We start from the raw sequence: 15,155 nt of genomic DNA, 5'->3' as shown, positions 1-15,155 counted from the left end.
TAACTGTAAATGAATGCCTGTAGGCAAAAATATTTCCAACATGTAGTAGGAAAAAATGGTGTCCTGTGAAGAATGTTATAAACCATTAAAGACACAAACACCCAAACTGGAAAATGGACAAAGCATAAAGACAGGTAATTGACAAAGTCTAAATGACAAATGAACAATCAAAAAAAATATAAAGTGAAACACCATTAATTATTTTAAAAGAGATACCATTTGTTACTCATTAAAATGACAGATCACACACATACATACAAAACCCAATGATGGCAAGGTTATGGAGAAACAAACAACGTCACACACTTTGGTAAATTGATGACCTCTCTGGGGGGCAATTTGGCAGTGCAAATGAAAACTCTCTCCATTTTAAAGATGGGAAACTCAAGGCCTAAGAGTTTAATTAACTTCATTAAGGTTACAAAGTCACATAATTAGGAACCAAGCCAAGACTAGGCCGGACTAAGCCTTAAAACTCAGCTCTCAATCCACTGTCAACTAGCAAAGCTTATAATATCAAGGCACTGGAAACCAACGCCCCAGATAGTGTACAATATGGAATTATGTGAAAATTCCTGCATATTCACGATGGGACACTGAGACCATTAAAAGTGATGCCATGGAGAAAGCTCGTCACAGTTCTTGGTGAAAGTTCTGGGCATCACAACAACCTGCGTGGTACACTGCTCCTTTCAAAGAGTTACACGCACACGCAGAAAAAGTGTTTGAAAAACCATACTCTCTTTGGGCAGAGGAATTACAGGTGATTTAAAACATTTTTTGCGGAGGCCTCGTTGTGGCGCAGTGGAAATGAATCTGACCAATACCCGGGGATATTAATATCTGGGGATCCGGCTTTGCCAAGAGTCACAGACGCAGCTCTGATCCTGCGTTGCTGTAGCTATGGTGCAGGCCAGCAGCTACAGCTCTGATTTGAGCCCTAACCTGGAAACTTCCATGTGCTTTTTAGGTGCAGCCCTGAAAAGAACAACAACAACAACAACAAAACCCACAACAAAAACCCCATTTTTTTGTCCCCCCCCATAACTGATAGATTTTCTGTAATAAGTAGAACAGGAAGAAACTATAGCATTTTATTTGATAAAATCGTGAGCTAGAGGGAATGTCCTAGGGCTCTCCTGGAGGTGAGTTGGATTTGGCTGACTGGTGGGTGCCTGTCCGGGCAAGGGAGCCCCGGTGCCAGAGGGAAGCGTGAGGGCTCCAGGAGGCTGAGGGAACTTGAGGCCCGAAGACCAGAGGAGACAGAAGAGAGAACCTGTCGTTTCCTCACGCAGGACAGGTGTAGGAAAAATTAACATTCTGGATATAGCCATGAAATAATACATACTTACACGTAACGATTCGGGGGACCTGGTGTTCTCGGGGTGATTTATGGCCAAGGGGGCACCTAGACAGCTGATGATGGAAGATTCCCACTTACCCTTGGCTCAGCCTTTTACTTTTTTCAGTCTTTTTTCTTCTACCCCCTACCATCTTTTCGTTTCTCTCCCATTCTTTGGTTTCTTTTCCCCATTTGGCTCGGAAACTTCCATAGAATACACATGGCTCTCCTTCATCATTGCTCTGCCCACTGAGGCTTTCCCCAGAACAGTGTCTGACTAATCATCCTCCCAACTCAACGACTGTGTCAACATCTGCAGCACTAAGTTTCCTTCCAAATTAGGCTATTTCTAGCAGAGAACCGGAAGTTAGGCGAACGCTCTTGAAATGTTATTTTTCCTTTTCACAAAGCAGAATTATAGCCCACTGGAGCTGGAAAAGGAATTTAAAGGTTCATCTAGTCAAAATTCTGTAAAGAAAATTCATTTTTGCAGAATTTAGTTTCATGTTACACTTTTGCTCATCGGTATATTACACTTTATTAATAAGTTGGGAAATAGAGGTGAGAAAAAAATTGCCTGTGTTTCCACCAACCTAATTATGAGCAACGATCCGTATTTTACAGGCCTTCCTCTTAGCTCCTTTCCTACATACATACTCTTTAATGTAGTTATAATCATTGCAAATATATTCTTTTGTACTTTGCTTTTAAAACTTCATCATTAGGTTTCATTTGAAACACGGACTGGATGAGCTATAATTTATTTAGTTATTTCCTTACTGATGTGCCTGCAGGTGGCCCAGTTTTTCTCCATCATAAAAACACCACTGAGAGCATGTAAATTTTATATTTCAGATTCTTTCCTTAGGGTAGATTTCCAGCATATTCTTACCGGATCCAAAGGCAAATGCATTTTCGTAGCTCTTGTTAAGTCCCGATTTACAAAGAACTCAGCAAATATAAGTGAATCTCCCATTTTAAAGATGAAAACTCAGGGCCTAAGAGTTTAAGGGACCAGCTCCGAGTTATAAAAATTCTTAAAATTTAAATAATTTTTTTTCAAAAATACATAAAAAAAATGCTACATCATAATTGACTGGGATTCACCTCCAGAATGCAAGGTTGGTATAACATTCAAAACATCAACTGATGTCATTTACTGTATTAACAAACTAGAATTAAAAAATCATTTATATAAAAGAAATAAGCTACGAGGCTATATAGTACAACACAGGCAGTACAGCCAATATTTTATAGCAATAAATGAAATATAACCTTTTTTTCACTGTGTTGTACAACTGAAACTTATAATATTTTACATCCACTATAACTTCAATTAAAAAAAGGGAAAATTGTATGATCACCTCATTAGATACAGACATACTATTTGACCAAATTTATACCTATTCTTTTTTTTTTTTTTTTGGCCATACCTGTGGCATGAGGAATTTCCAGGGCCAGAGAGGGAACCCGTGCCATATCAGTGACGACACGAGATCTTTAACACACTAGGCCACCAGGGAACTCCTTAACATCTATTCTTGATTAAAAACCCTCAGAAACTTTAGAAATTTAGAAACATAAGGGAATTTTCTCAACTTGATAAAAAGCATCTATGAAACTTATGGCCACCAATATACCCAACGGTGAAAGAAGGGATGTTTCCCTAGGATCAGGAACAAGGCAAGGAACCAAGGCAATAAGGCAAGAAAAGGAAATAAAGACTTTGAGATTTTGCAAAGGAAGAATTAATTCGACGGTCTTCACTCATAGACACTGTGATTTATGTAGAAAATCCTACATAATCTGCAGAAATGCTGTTGGAATTAGTGAGTTGAGCAAGGTCACAGGTAGAAGACATAATATACAAAAATCGATTGTATGTTTATATACTAGTAAGAAAGATAGAAATTAAAATTAGCAAATATTAAATACTTGTGAATAATTCTGACAAAAGATGCGCACGATCTATGTACTGAAAGCTGTAAAATCCTGCTGAAAGAAATTAAAGAAGACCTAAGTTAGTAGAGAGAGAAATTACGTTCATTGGCCGAAACTCTCGATACTGTGAAGATGTCAATGATTTTGCCAAATCGTGTCATGTGCACTGAATTTTAGGGAGTGAAATTATGTCTTATATGTATTAGGGAAGCTTTCTTCATAGCAGGAGTCCATGATAAGCACTCTGAAAAGTGAGCGAATGATGTGCCCATTTTGTAGCTCGTGATACAGGGCTGTGCACTCATGTATTCACGCATTTATCCATGTTTTATGTCCCACCCACTCCCAGAAAAGGTCCTGTCAGTTTGCTGGCATGATGCCCTGTGTGCTTGATTTCGTCTCCTGTTCTAAGTGTAAAACCTGTTTTTCAGGGTCGTTGTCAATACCAAAGATGATATATGCGAGTAGCTACCGATGCAATACATGGGAGCCATTATTAAGGGGAACAATTCTAATGGCTCAAAAGTATGTTTGTGATTTAGTGTTAGTTCAATGCACATGAATTAGTATTGATTATTATAATACTCATGTAATAGACATTAACTGATGACACGAGGGCCGAGGGCCATCCTGGCCAATCAGGTCAGGAGAATAAATCCTGGAGGTCGCTGTGGCGACCAGGTAGATGGTTCTCACATCCGTGTAAGAAAGTAGGAGCAAACGTATTTAGCAGGACCTAATTTTCCACTCAAAGCTCTGACAAGAGATGCTGCTGAGATGACATGGCTGCAGCTTCTGTTTCCGGACTCTGGGAGCACGTCCTGCTGTGTTTGTTTGCCTCCTGGACTGTGTGTGCCTTTGCCTAAAGTGAACTCTCTCTCTTCTCTTTCTCCTTCCCTTCCTGGTCATCCTCCTCCTCTTCCTTCTTGTCATGTATTCGTTTCATGATAATCCAGTTATGCGTGTTCAAGTCAGAAAATTTAGAAAGTACGCAAGGAGGAGTTCCGGTCCTGGCTCAGGGGAACCAAATCCAGCTAGTAACCATGAGGTTTTGGGTTCAATCCCTGGCCTTGCTCCGTGGGTTAAGGATCTGGCGTTGCCATGAGCTGTGCTGTAGGCCTCAGATGAGGCTCGGATCCTGAGCTGCTGTGGCTGTGGTGTAGGCCAGCGGCTGTAGTTCCGATTCAGCCCCTAGCCTGGGAACCTCCCTATGTCGTGGGAGTGGCCCAAGAAATGGCAAAAAAAAAAAAAAAAAAGCAATAAAATAAAATAAATACCCAAGGAAAACCATAAAGTTCACCTTTACTCTCCTCTCCCACCCTCAGAAATAGCCACTGCTTAATATCTACTTTCTTGCCTCTTTTCTAAGCATCTTCTCCCTAAATTATATTGTACTCTGCATAGTTTTTAAAGTTGTTGGGATTATAGTGAAAATTTCCCAGTGCTGTTAAAGCATGTTCTATCATGTGGTTATGAAATGCTCGATTATATTTTGCTGCAAGAATCCATCATAGGGAATCATTCCCATTTTAGTGGACTTTTAGGTTGTTAAAAAATTTTCCTTTTCGTAAATGACTTTGTGACAAGCATCCTCACCATCAAATCCTCCTGCACATCCGTGTGTATTTCTGTCGGATTCTTTTCTGGAGGGGAAATGACTGGGTTGAAACTTTTGCCTCCCTGTAAACCTTTGGGTCCTTGTTGTTAAATTCTCCTTGTGAAAGTTGTTTTTAGCAACGGATGAGGGAGTCAGTTTGCCCACATGTGTGATAACTCTGGGTATTTTCCCCCTTAATATTTGATAATTTGAAGGAAGCCAAAGCATATCTAACCGTGGTCTTAATTTGCACTTCTCTCATGACGAGAGAGGGAAAGTCCTATTTCGGGCATCACGCTCTCTAGCGTGGCAATACGCTTCAGGGAGACTCCCCTCCTGAAGCCGGATCACCTGCCGTCATTGCTCGGCGTGATGACTGGATGGAAGGGCTCCACTTGCTTTTTTATTCTCAGGATCTGGGGCGAATCAGTTCACCTGTATTTCCTAGGAATCCTCACAACTGCCCCACCTATTATAAGCTCCACTTTATGTGTGCATGAAAGGAGACTGGAGGGGTAAAGGGACGACCCACACAAGGAGGTAATAGCAGAACCAGGGCTTGCACCCAGGCGGACTCTCGAGTCCATCCTCTTAATCATTTAATACACGATCTGCAGTTCCTGCGGTAGCACAGTGGGTGAAGAGTCTGGCTGCAGCGGCTCAGGTTGCGGTGAAGGCTTGGGTTTGATCCTTGACCTGATGCAGTGGGTTAAAGGATCCGGCACTGCCACAGCTGCAGCTCAGATTCAGTCCCTGGCTCAGTAACTGTCATATGCCACGGGTGCAGCCATAAACACAGGAACCCCTCCCCAACTGTCTGATCTAGGAAGGTGGGGCCAGGGGGTGCTCCTCTTGTCAAATCCCAGGCAGCCCTGGTTCAGCTTGCAGCTCTGCATCTCACTCTGGACACACTCTCCGGGTTGTGTTTCTAAAGTATCTTCCATTGAGAAGTATCTTCTGAGACTGGGATAATTCCAGGGGTTTGGGGGCCCTGCCTACTTCCACCTTCCACCTTAATTAATAAGGTAGAGAGATTTTCTCATTTACCTAACTTCTCTTGTTCAGTTTCTGCGTAGCTGGTAACCTGTAGGAAAGTGGATGGCATAGAAGCTAAATAAATGAATAAATCCTACCTGTAGTCTGAACGTTACTATGTCCTAGTGTTATGTTGCCTTTCGCAACACTGGGGGATTATTTATTTGTCTTTTTAGGGCTGTACCCATGGCATATGAAAGTTCCCAGGCCAGGGGCCGAATCGGAGCTGCAGCCACCGGCCTACACCACAGCCACAGCAACACTGGATCCGAGCCGTGTCTGCGACCCACACCACAGCCCAACAATGCCAGATCCCTAACCCACTGAGCAAGGCCAGGCATCAAACCTTCATCCTCATGGATGCTAGTCAGGTTGGTTAACTGCTGAGCCACGACGGAACTCCAACACTGGGAGATTAGAGTTATAAGCATCATGATTTAAAAACAGGAACAAACAAAACAGCTCTAAACCTGTTCACCCTAAGCAAAACAGAGTTGGAGATGTGTTCGAAGCTCAAGCCCATCTTCAGTTTCCCAACCTGACCCTGACGGCCCCACACCCTCCAAGTTGTGCCCTCTTCTAAGACCAGCAGGGACCCAGCCTGATGAACCCTTCTCTTTGGAAGGGATTTGGAAATCTTGGAGAGGATTTAAGAGACAAGTTCTCTCTTCCTTGACTGTTTGTATTTGCACTTCATCCCAGGAGTGGCATAAAAGATTTGTTTCCTGCTCAAGGAACTTCGGGCAGTAGCCAGTAGGAGGGGGAAAGAGTTTTGCAGAAGGGACGCCCTTCAGGTCTCCCCGTGGTGGGTGCACACAGTGACCCACACCCCCCGGGATGACTGACCTCATGTTGTAGTAACAACAGGCATTTTTGGCAAGTGCTCTACATGCATCAGCTCCTGGAACCCTCCCATTCACCTGGAAGAGGATTCCCCTTTGTAGAGTAAGAACTGAAGGCCCACAGATGTTGTACAGCTGTCCCAGGGACACAGACCTAGTACGTGGTGGAGCTAAGACTTAAACTCGGGTCCTTCTAACTCTAGATCCTAAGCATCTACGATTGGTGCCTTCATGATGAAACGAAGGGAACTCACTGCCTTGGTTTCTTGCTTCTCAAGAGTCAACCTGGAAAGGCCGTCAGGGAAGAGCTCCAGGCTCCGTTGTGGGTCCACGATTGGCTTGCGACGGGCACTTTCCAAGCCTGGCCGGGATGCTAAATGCAAAAAGAGGCTGGACCTCTGGTGTTTACCTGGCTAGTTCTGGGTATAAATTCTTACTCTTCCCGACCCCTCCCTGTGCCTCCAAATCACACTTAGGGTCTCACCCTTTGGGCCTCACTCATCTCATCTCCACTGTCAGCCTCACCCATGGCACTTATAGACTTAACCACAGTGCCAGCCTCTGTGTTGAGCACGTACCTCCTTCAGTCCTCACCATAATCCTGCCAGGAGGCAGAGTTATTACACCCATTTCAAAGATGGAGAAACTGAGTCCCAGAGAAGTTTTTACAAGGATACATGGAGGCAAGCAGCTGAGCTGGGATTGGACATCTGGTCTGTGTGTTCCCCGAGGGCCCCCTATGCAGCCTTCACCTCTGCCCCACTTCCTAGGTGGTAACCTTGCTCACCTGAAGCTCGACAACCCTTTCTGATGTCTCTTTGTGTCTGTCGTCCTAGTTCCGATGAAGATGGCCAGTTCCTCTGGCTCCTGGCTCTCCCGATGCCTCGTCACACTCATCTCCCTCCAGCTGCCCTCGCAGGCGTCAGGTAGGAGTTTCTGAACCTCTCTCAGCCTGGAACATCTGACAAGGGGGTTCCGAGAATAAGGAGGCTTGACCAGAGCCCTTATTTCTTCTTGGGCTCTGTTCTTCGCTCATCCTCTCCCATCCGCAGGCGCTTTCCCATCCCACGGTATCCCTTCCCTCCTCTTTCTCGCCCCTCTCCCTCCCAGACCTCCTAGTGCCTTTCTCCCTCCGCACCTCGCAGGGGATGCCGGCCAGTCCCGCCTGGCCCCGCTGGGGGGCACAGCCGAGCTGCTCTGCCCTCTCGTGCTCTGGCCGGCCACCGTGCCCGTGGAGGTGAGGTGGCTGCGGTCCTCCGCGCCTGGGCACCCCCAGCGCGTTCACGTGTTCCGGGAAGGGAAAGACCTGGAGGAAGGCGTGATGCCGGAATATAAGGGGAGGACAGCGCTGCTGAGAGACGCCCGAGACGGAAGTGTCACCCTGGAAATCCGCGACGTCCGACTGGAGGACCGAGGGCAGTACAGGTGTCAGGTCCAGATCGGAAACCTGAGTCGAGAGGGCGTCGTGACGCTGCAGGTTGCAGGTTAGTCGTTTCAAAGGAGGACGGCTGGGAGGTCCCGTGTGGCTCAGCGGGTTAAGGATCCGGCGTGCTTGTTGCAGTGGCTCTGGTTACCGCAGGGGCTGTGGGTTCTGGTCCCTGGCCCAGGGACTTCCTTCCACACGCCTGCCGCGGGCGAGGCCAAAACAATAACAACAAACAGACAAAACCACCCAAAAACTAACAGGGGATTGAGGTGGCCCCAAGAGCTAGATCCTGGAGGGTAATTACTGCTGGGAGTGAGTTAGGAAAAGCATTAGGATGAAGCCAGAGACCGTCTCATCCTGTTGGACGGAGCACAGCGGATGCGGAGAGGCCAGGCATTCGAGCTTTGTAAACAGCCGCTGGCGCCAGCCCTGAAGGCTGTACCCTCGGGAAGAGGGCTCAGGGGTGGAGTTGGGGCGATGGCGCGCCCTTGCCCAGGACCCGCCAGGCATCTCTCCTCTCCAGTTCTGGGCTCCGAGCCTTACATCCACGTGCAGAGCTACGACGCTGGATGGATCCAGCTGGTGTGCAAGTCTGCAGGATGGTTCCCGAAGCCTTGGGCCCAGTGGAGAGACCCTCAGGGCAAGGTGTTTCCATCGCTGTGGGAGACCCATTCCCTGGATGAAGCCGGCCTCTTCCGAACAGCAGTGTCCAACAGAGTCAGAGACAGCACCCTGGGGAATGTGTCCTGCACCATCCAGAACGTGGCCCTCGGCCAAGAGAGGACCACAGCTATGGTCATAGCAGGTAAACGCTGGGCGCAAGACAAGGCCCTTGGCACTTCCAGAGCAAACACCTGTGCTAGAGGAAACTGCACAAGGAATTTTCAGATTTTTAAAACGCTACGGATAACACATGCTTCTTGCAGAAGACCTGAAAAAATACAGAACATTTTAAAGAAATCCCCCAGATGGCTTAGAATCTCATAAATTGGAAAGAACCACTGCTACCATTTGGGGGCATTTTTTAAAACCACTACAAAAACTGAAGTATAATGAATTTACAATGTTTTGTTAGTTTCAGGTGCACAACAAAGTGATTCAGTTATATGTCTGTCTGTCTGTCTGTCTATCTACCTGTCTATCGGGGCATTTCTTTTAAGAGTTCCTTGTCCATATGTATCTCTAAGTGTGCATATGTGTACCTATATGTATTCTTCTGCCCAGGCTTATTTTTTCCCCTCCGCTTACAATGTCACGAGCATGGTTTGCCCACGTCCTTAAGTAGGTCTCTGCAGCATGATTTTTAAGGGCTGCATAGTATTTCATCACGTGGCTATAACATAATACAATGAATCCAAGCCCTATTTCTGGACATGTGGAATGGTTTCTAGTTTTTCCTTCTGGTGCAATGAACATCTTGGTACATATTTTGCAAAGTGATTCTAATTATTTTCTCAGAATCTATTTCTGGAGGTAGAATTAATGGGCTCAAGGGCTATGAGTCTTTTAAAGACTCTTGAAACATGGAGTCCTGTGGCAGACTGGTTTTAGAGCCAAAGCAGGTAAGACTGTGGTCTGGGGTTGCGGAGGGAGGTCATGGACCTCTGCCAGGCCTTTTTGTCTCTTTTCCCTCTCTGGTCTGCTCCCTTTTCTTACTACTGCGCTGCCTCTCACTCGTGCCTGACATGCCTGATCTCATGACATCTCCCAACGACCCAGCGGAACAGGGTTCATCGTTATCACCACGTTCCAGGTGCCAGGCCAGGCCTGGCACGCCTCAGTCTCTTGCCTCAGGTCTGGTGAGCAAGGACTCACATGCAGCTGAGGCGCTTTGCCCCTCGTTAGGGAGCCTCTTCGGCTTTTGTTTTCTTCTCTGTTTCTTCTTTCCTTTCTCTCCTTCCTAGACTTTTGGCTTTTGCTGCTCTAGCCCCGTAGAAATGGTTTGGCCCCTGCTGGTAGGGCTCAGGGCAAAGAGGTTGCTGACTGCTGTTCTTCTCTAGAGTGAAGCTTCAAAGGGATGCAGGTAGGTGCTGGTGAGAAGATTCTAGGGGATTCCTGAGGAAGCCCCTCCAGTTCTCCAGAATCTCTGGGTAATTTTTCCATAGAGGGCAGGAAGAGGTTGTGGCTGAGAAGCTGAATTCGATTCACTGTCTCTGGGCAGAACCGTTGAAACCGTTCCTGAGTGATAAACATCCTACTTTATTTCTATTTTTTTATTATTTATTTATTCATTTTTTAGGGCCACACCCACAGCATATGGAGGGTCCTGGCCTAGGGGTCAAATTGCAGCTGTAGCTGCCAGCCTACACCACAGCCACAGCAATGCCAGATCCAAGCCGTATCTGTGGCCTACACTATGGCTCACGGCAATGCTGGATCCTTAACCCACTGAATGAGGTCAGGGGTCAAACCTGCATCCTCATGCATACTAGTGGGGTTCATTAACTGCTGAGCCACAACAGGAACTCCTATTTTTTAATTTTTTAGTTTTTTGCTTTATAGGATGGAACTGCGGCATATGGAAGTTCCCGGGCTGGGGGTTAAATTGGAGCTACAGCTGCCGGCCTACGTCACAGCCACAACAACGGCAGATCTGAGCCATGTCTGTGAGGTGCACCACAGCTTATGGCAATACTGGATCCCTAACCCACTGAGGGAGGCCGGGGATCGAACCTGCATCCTCATGGATACTAGTGGGGTTCGTTTCTGCCGCGCCACAGTGGGAACTCCCAAAACGCCCCACTTTGAAGTCATCTCTGGGTCATCCTGGGTTTGAGTTTCTGAGTGATGGAAAGAGCCTCACCACCTTGGCTGGAGGTCTGTCTCGAGGTGACGGGGGCAGCTGGGATGTGCTGAGCCACCTGCCGTCTGACTGCTCAGAGGGTGGTCATGGGTGCTTTCTGTTTCAGCCCCATCCCCAGGGAGTTTCTCCTCATCGGAAGTGGCTCTTGCTGTCATCCTACCTCTCCTGGGGATTCTTATCGTTTTGGGCATTTACTTCATCTGGAAGCAAAGAAGGTCCAGAGGTAACAACGTGCGTGGTAAGGGAGCGCAGGCTGGCAGGAAGCGGGACGGTGTCCTCTCTAGGAAAAGGCCGGGAGGAAGCAGACATAGATGTGATGCTTGTTCATAGGTTGGCGGGAGAAAGCCGGTAGAGCCGTGCTCTGGGGACCCCTCATTGCAGACAGGATCAGAGAAACTGTAGAAAGCTCCTGGGCAGAGCTCGGCATGCCCATCTTTTGAGAAACTAGGAACTTACCCACACAGCGTACCAGTCTTCCAATTAAGGATGACATCCAGTTCTGCCCCTTGGATAAACCCTCCTTCATAGGCTTGCATTTCATTGGCTCGCGGGGCTGCGGAGGGCTCGGAGAGCCGCGTACTCTAACCCTCCTTTCTCCATCCGATGGTTTGAAGACCCTCCAATCCTTTCTGATGGTCACATACCCACAGTGACAAGGAGCAAAATCCTACTCGGGCGGCTTGTCCCTGGACAGCTCTGCCTGTTCTAAAAGGCCCTTCCTTAAGCTGAGCCGCCCTCTCTCTTTCCCTTCCAGATACTCTTCTGTTTGAACAGGCAGTGGAGGTAGGTAAGTGCCCTGGGCTGGGTGGGGATGTTTCTGTGTTTTGTTCATTTTTATGTCCCTAGGGCCACTAATCTAAATTCTGTAACTGGAGATCGTAGCATCTGCTGTCCTTGGTGGTGACGCTGGTGGGGTCAAAACCTGTGGTTTCCAGTTTCCGCTGACTCTTCCTTGGAATAGCTTTGCCTTCCCGTGTGTTTGGTGATTTGGTCTTATTCTGGGGCCGTCACATAGGTCTAACGTGGGGGATGCTTTTATTCATTTGACGAATAATTGATAATTGTCTACTAAGTGGTGCAGACGGCACCAGATGTTGGGGACACAACGGTGAGTGAAAGCAGGCACAGTCTTTGCCTTCTTGGAACCTTCAGTCTAGTCAGGAGGGTTCACCCGAATTACATAATGACACAGATAAATGTGTGCAAATGACATAGAACACCGATGGAATCCTGAAGGCCAGGAAGATGGTGACCAGGTGGGAGCAGTCCAATGGCAGGGAGGGGAGCAGGGGCGCAGAGGAAGTGATGTTTGATCTGGGGTCCGGACAGGCATGGGGGAAGGGGGAGAGAAAACCAGCCCCCGCAGAAAGACAGCTTGAGAAAGGGCCGTGGTGCAGAGGCGAGGGGGACGGGGGCAGAGGTTGGCGCGGCAGACACAGGCAGGGGCCAGCTTGCGAGGCTTTGTAGATCGTGGGAGTATTTTCATCCTTCTCCTGGGATTAGTGGTGAAGCTGTGAGTGGGCTGCCCCGGCCAGAACGGTGCTTCCAGAAAGCCCTCTATGGCTGCTGTGTTGAGAGGAGACCAGAGGGAATGAGACGAAACACGGGGCAATTTGGGCCACTCTGTCTGGTGTCCCGATGAGAGAAGGTGAGGGGCTGGATCAGGGCGATGGGGCGGAGATAGATGTGGGCAAGCTCCAGAGCCGCAAACTCCGTAGGAAGCAGGGACCCTCAACGTAATGGCACAGAATCTCATTTCCTTTTCTTTCCTTCCTCTAGAAAATCTTCTCTCAGACCATGCAAAAGAAAAAGGTAATTGTATCTACAGGATAAGAGGCAGGGAACAAATGACGTGTTTTTCCTCCTTCTACGTAAATGCTGATAGCTTGTTACTGTAAGACAATGTATACGCAGGCGTATGGGTGTACACACACACACACACACACACACACACACACACACACATCCTCTGTTATTATTATTGGCATTTACGTTCCATTATCACGGGTTAGAGGGTTGGCAGCAGTGGGTGAAGGGATATGCCTGTGCTCAAAATTCATAGGTCTGAAAAAAAACCTTCGTGGGTCTGGATCGCCTTGAACGCCCTTCACTGGCTTTCCCGCCAGCTGCATAAAGAGAAGATCCACGTGCTATTTAAAACCACAAGAAGACGGTCACATGGGATGTGTGAGACTCTCAGGGATCCAGGAGCCTTTGCACTGACAGAGGCAGGAGGATACAGGGAGGGCCACAGCCTCGGGCTCCGCAGCGCCTGGCTCTGGTCTGCCACTTCCTGGCCTGGGTTAAGTCACTTCACTGCTCTGAGCTTTGGTTTCCTCATCTGGAAAACGGGGTTATGTCTCCTCCCCTGATTATTTTCAGGATTAAAAAAAAACCACCTTTATAAAAAGAACCCCTCCTATGACAGTGCCTGAAACCTTTCCCTTCTTACCGTTTTGTCTTCGTCAATTGAATGCTTGCTCTGGGCCACTGGGGGTAGAAGACAGACGCTCCGGGTGCGAAAATGGGTGGGGCTCTGCCCTTCGAAAGTCTGGCTGGGAAGACAAGCCTCTGGCTCAGGACTGGCTTCGCTTGCGCTGGTTTCGGCATCTCTTCTCTCCCCGTCTCACATCTCCCCCAGGCCGGTTAAAGGGTGAGGTACACACCTCAGTGACACCATGGCCATTCTGGCCTAGAAGGCAGGGAACGGTGTGGGCCGAAGGGCTCCACCTAGGAATTGGGCAGATGTGGGGTTTTTGTTTTTGCTTTTTAGGGCCACACTCGCGGCATATGGCGGTTCCCAGGCTAGGGGTCGAATCGGAGCTACAGCTGCCGGCCTACCCCACAGCCACAGCCACGCCAGATCTGAGCCGCATCTGTGACCTACACCACAGCTCACAGCAATGCTGGATCCTTAACCCACTGAGTGAGGCCAGGGATCAAACCCACAGCCTCATGATTACTAGTCGGATTTGTTTCTGCTGCACCACGATGGAAACTCCCCCAGACTCAAGTTTGAATCCTGCTGCCTCCTTGGCCACTTAGTAGCTGATAATCTGGACACATTTCCACGTCCCTCGGAGCCTCAGGCCACCACCCTGTAAACAGGGAGTAAGGATGATCCGCCTCCACCTTGCTGAGCGGACTCAGGACACAATGAATGGAGGCCCTTGGTGGTGGAGATGGTCAAAATAAGCCGTAAACTTGTTAGGCGCCATATCACACTCAGCTTCATTGCCCCAAAGCCCGATACCTAACACATGCCCAGCCCTCAGCCCAGAGTCTGGCAGTGAACTCAAATGTGGAATTTCAACTCTGCGGTGGGGCCAAGGCTAAGGGGGAGTGTGGGTGCATGAGCCTTCCAGAGAAGCTGCAAGTACTCCCCCAAAGCACAGAAGCATGTGCATATGTCCCCAAACCTTCTGGGGTTTCCGCATTTGTGTCTCTCTGCCGTACACTGGGCGGTTACTGCAGAGACTCACAGAGCATGTCAGGAAGTCCGTGGCGGCCTTTGCTAGTTTTGTACCAGAGACATTATAAGCAGTTATAAGAGGACAATGAAGCATACACACTCGTGGACATCCAGGTGCAAATATACGGAAACTCTCCTACCAACAGTGGAAATGAAACCAGACAGACAGAAGGGAGGGAAGAGGAACCAAAGCTCCGGCTGGCCCAGGTCATCCGGAAGGCGGCACCAGCCCCTGCGGATTCTCCCGTCTGCCTTTGGGAGATGTGACTGGCTTTGGGTCACATAGAGTTGTCAGCATCTTTTCCACCAGGGAGGGGCGTGTGTGTGTGTGTGTGTGTGTGTGTGTGTGTGTGTGTGTAGCGATGAGCCATCCTGGGCCCCAGGGATAAGGCCACGAGAATCTGCTCACTTGTGTTCCTTTCTCTGTTTTTTAGGAAGACTCCGTAAAGCCCTCAGTAAGTCCTGCTTCTCATCTGTGGTGCCCCCTCCTCTGCTGACAGCTTTGCTCAGATTCACCTCCTGGGCAGAATAGAGGGGTGGAGGGTACTTCAAGCCATGAAGGTTGAGGATTTCTTGGCTCTCTAAGGCCTCTTTTTTTTTCTCAATTATTCCCCACTCCTCTTTCCTTCACAATTGTTACTAGTTTCTAAATGGGAATTTTTTTTTTTTTTTGTCTCTTTGCCATTTCTTGGGCTGC

At 48.1% G+C, this 15,155-nt stretch overlaps 1 protein-coding gene across 2 annotated transcripts in view; it reads left to right on the top strand.

Annotated features, from left to right (window-relative positions):
* Nucleotides 1-15,155, top strand: part of ERMAP (erythroblast membrane associated protein (Scianna blood group)) — a 32,226-nt gene that overhangs the window by 9,005 nt on the left and 8,066 nt on the right. For both annotated transcript variants that reach the window (XM_047789455.1, XM_047789454.1), the window contains exons 3-9: nucleotides 7,594-7,683; nucleotides 7,903-8,241; nucleotides 8,707-8,988; nucleotides 11,093-11,209; nucleotides 11,741-11,773; nucleotides 12,766-12,798; nucleotides 14,893-14,913. In XM_047789455.1, coding sequence (XP_047645411.1) covers nucleotides 7,594-7,683; nucleotides 7,903-8,241; nucleotides 8,707-8,988; nucleotides 11,093-11,209; nucleotides 11,741-11,773; nucleotides 12,766-12,798; nucleotides 14,893-14,913 — 915 coding nt within the window. The remainder of the gene's footprint in view (nucleotides 1-7,593; nucleotides 7,684-7,902; nucleotides 8,242-8,706; nucleotides 8,989-11,092; nucleotides 11,210-11,740; nucleotides 11,774-12,765; nucleotides 12,799-14,892; nucleotides 14,914-15,155) is intronic.

Source organism: Phacochoerus africanus, chromosome 8 (assembly GCF_016906955.1).
Source record: "Phacochoerus africanus isolate WHEZ1 chromosome 8, ROS_Pafr_v1, whole genome shotgun sequence".
NCBI lineage: Eukaryota > Metazoa > Chordata > Mammalia > Artiodactyla > Suidae > Phacochoerus > Phacochoerus africanus.
Note: the sequence above shows the minus strand (reverse complement) of the source record. Positions and strands in the feature narration are given on the sequence as shown.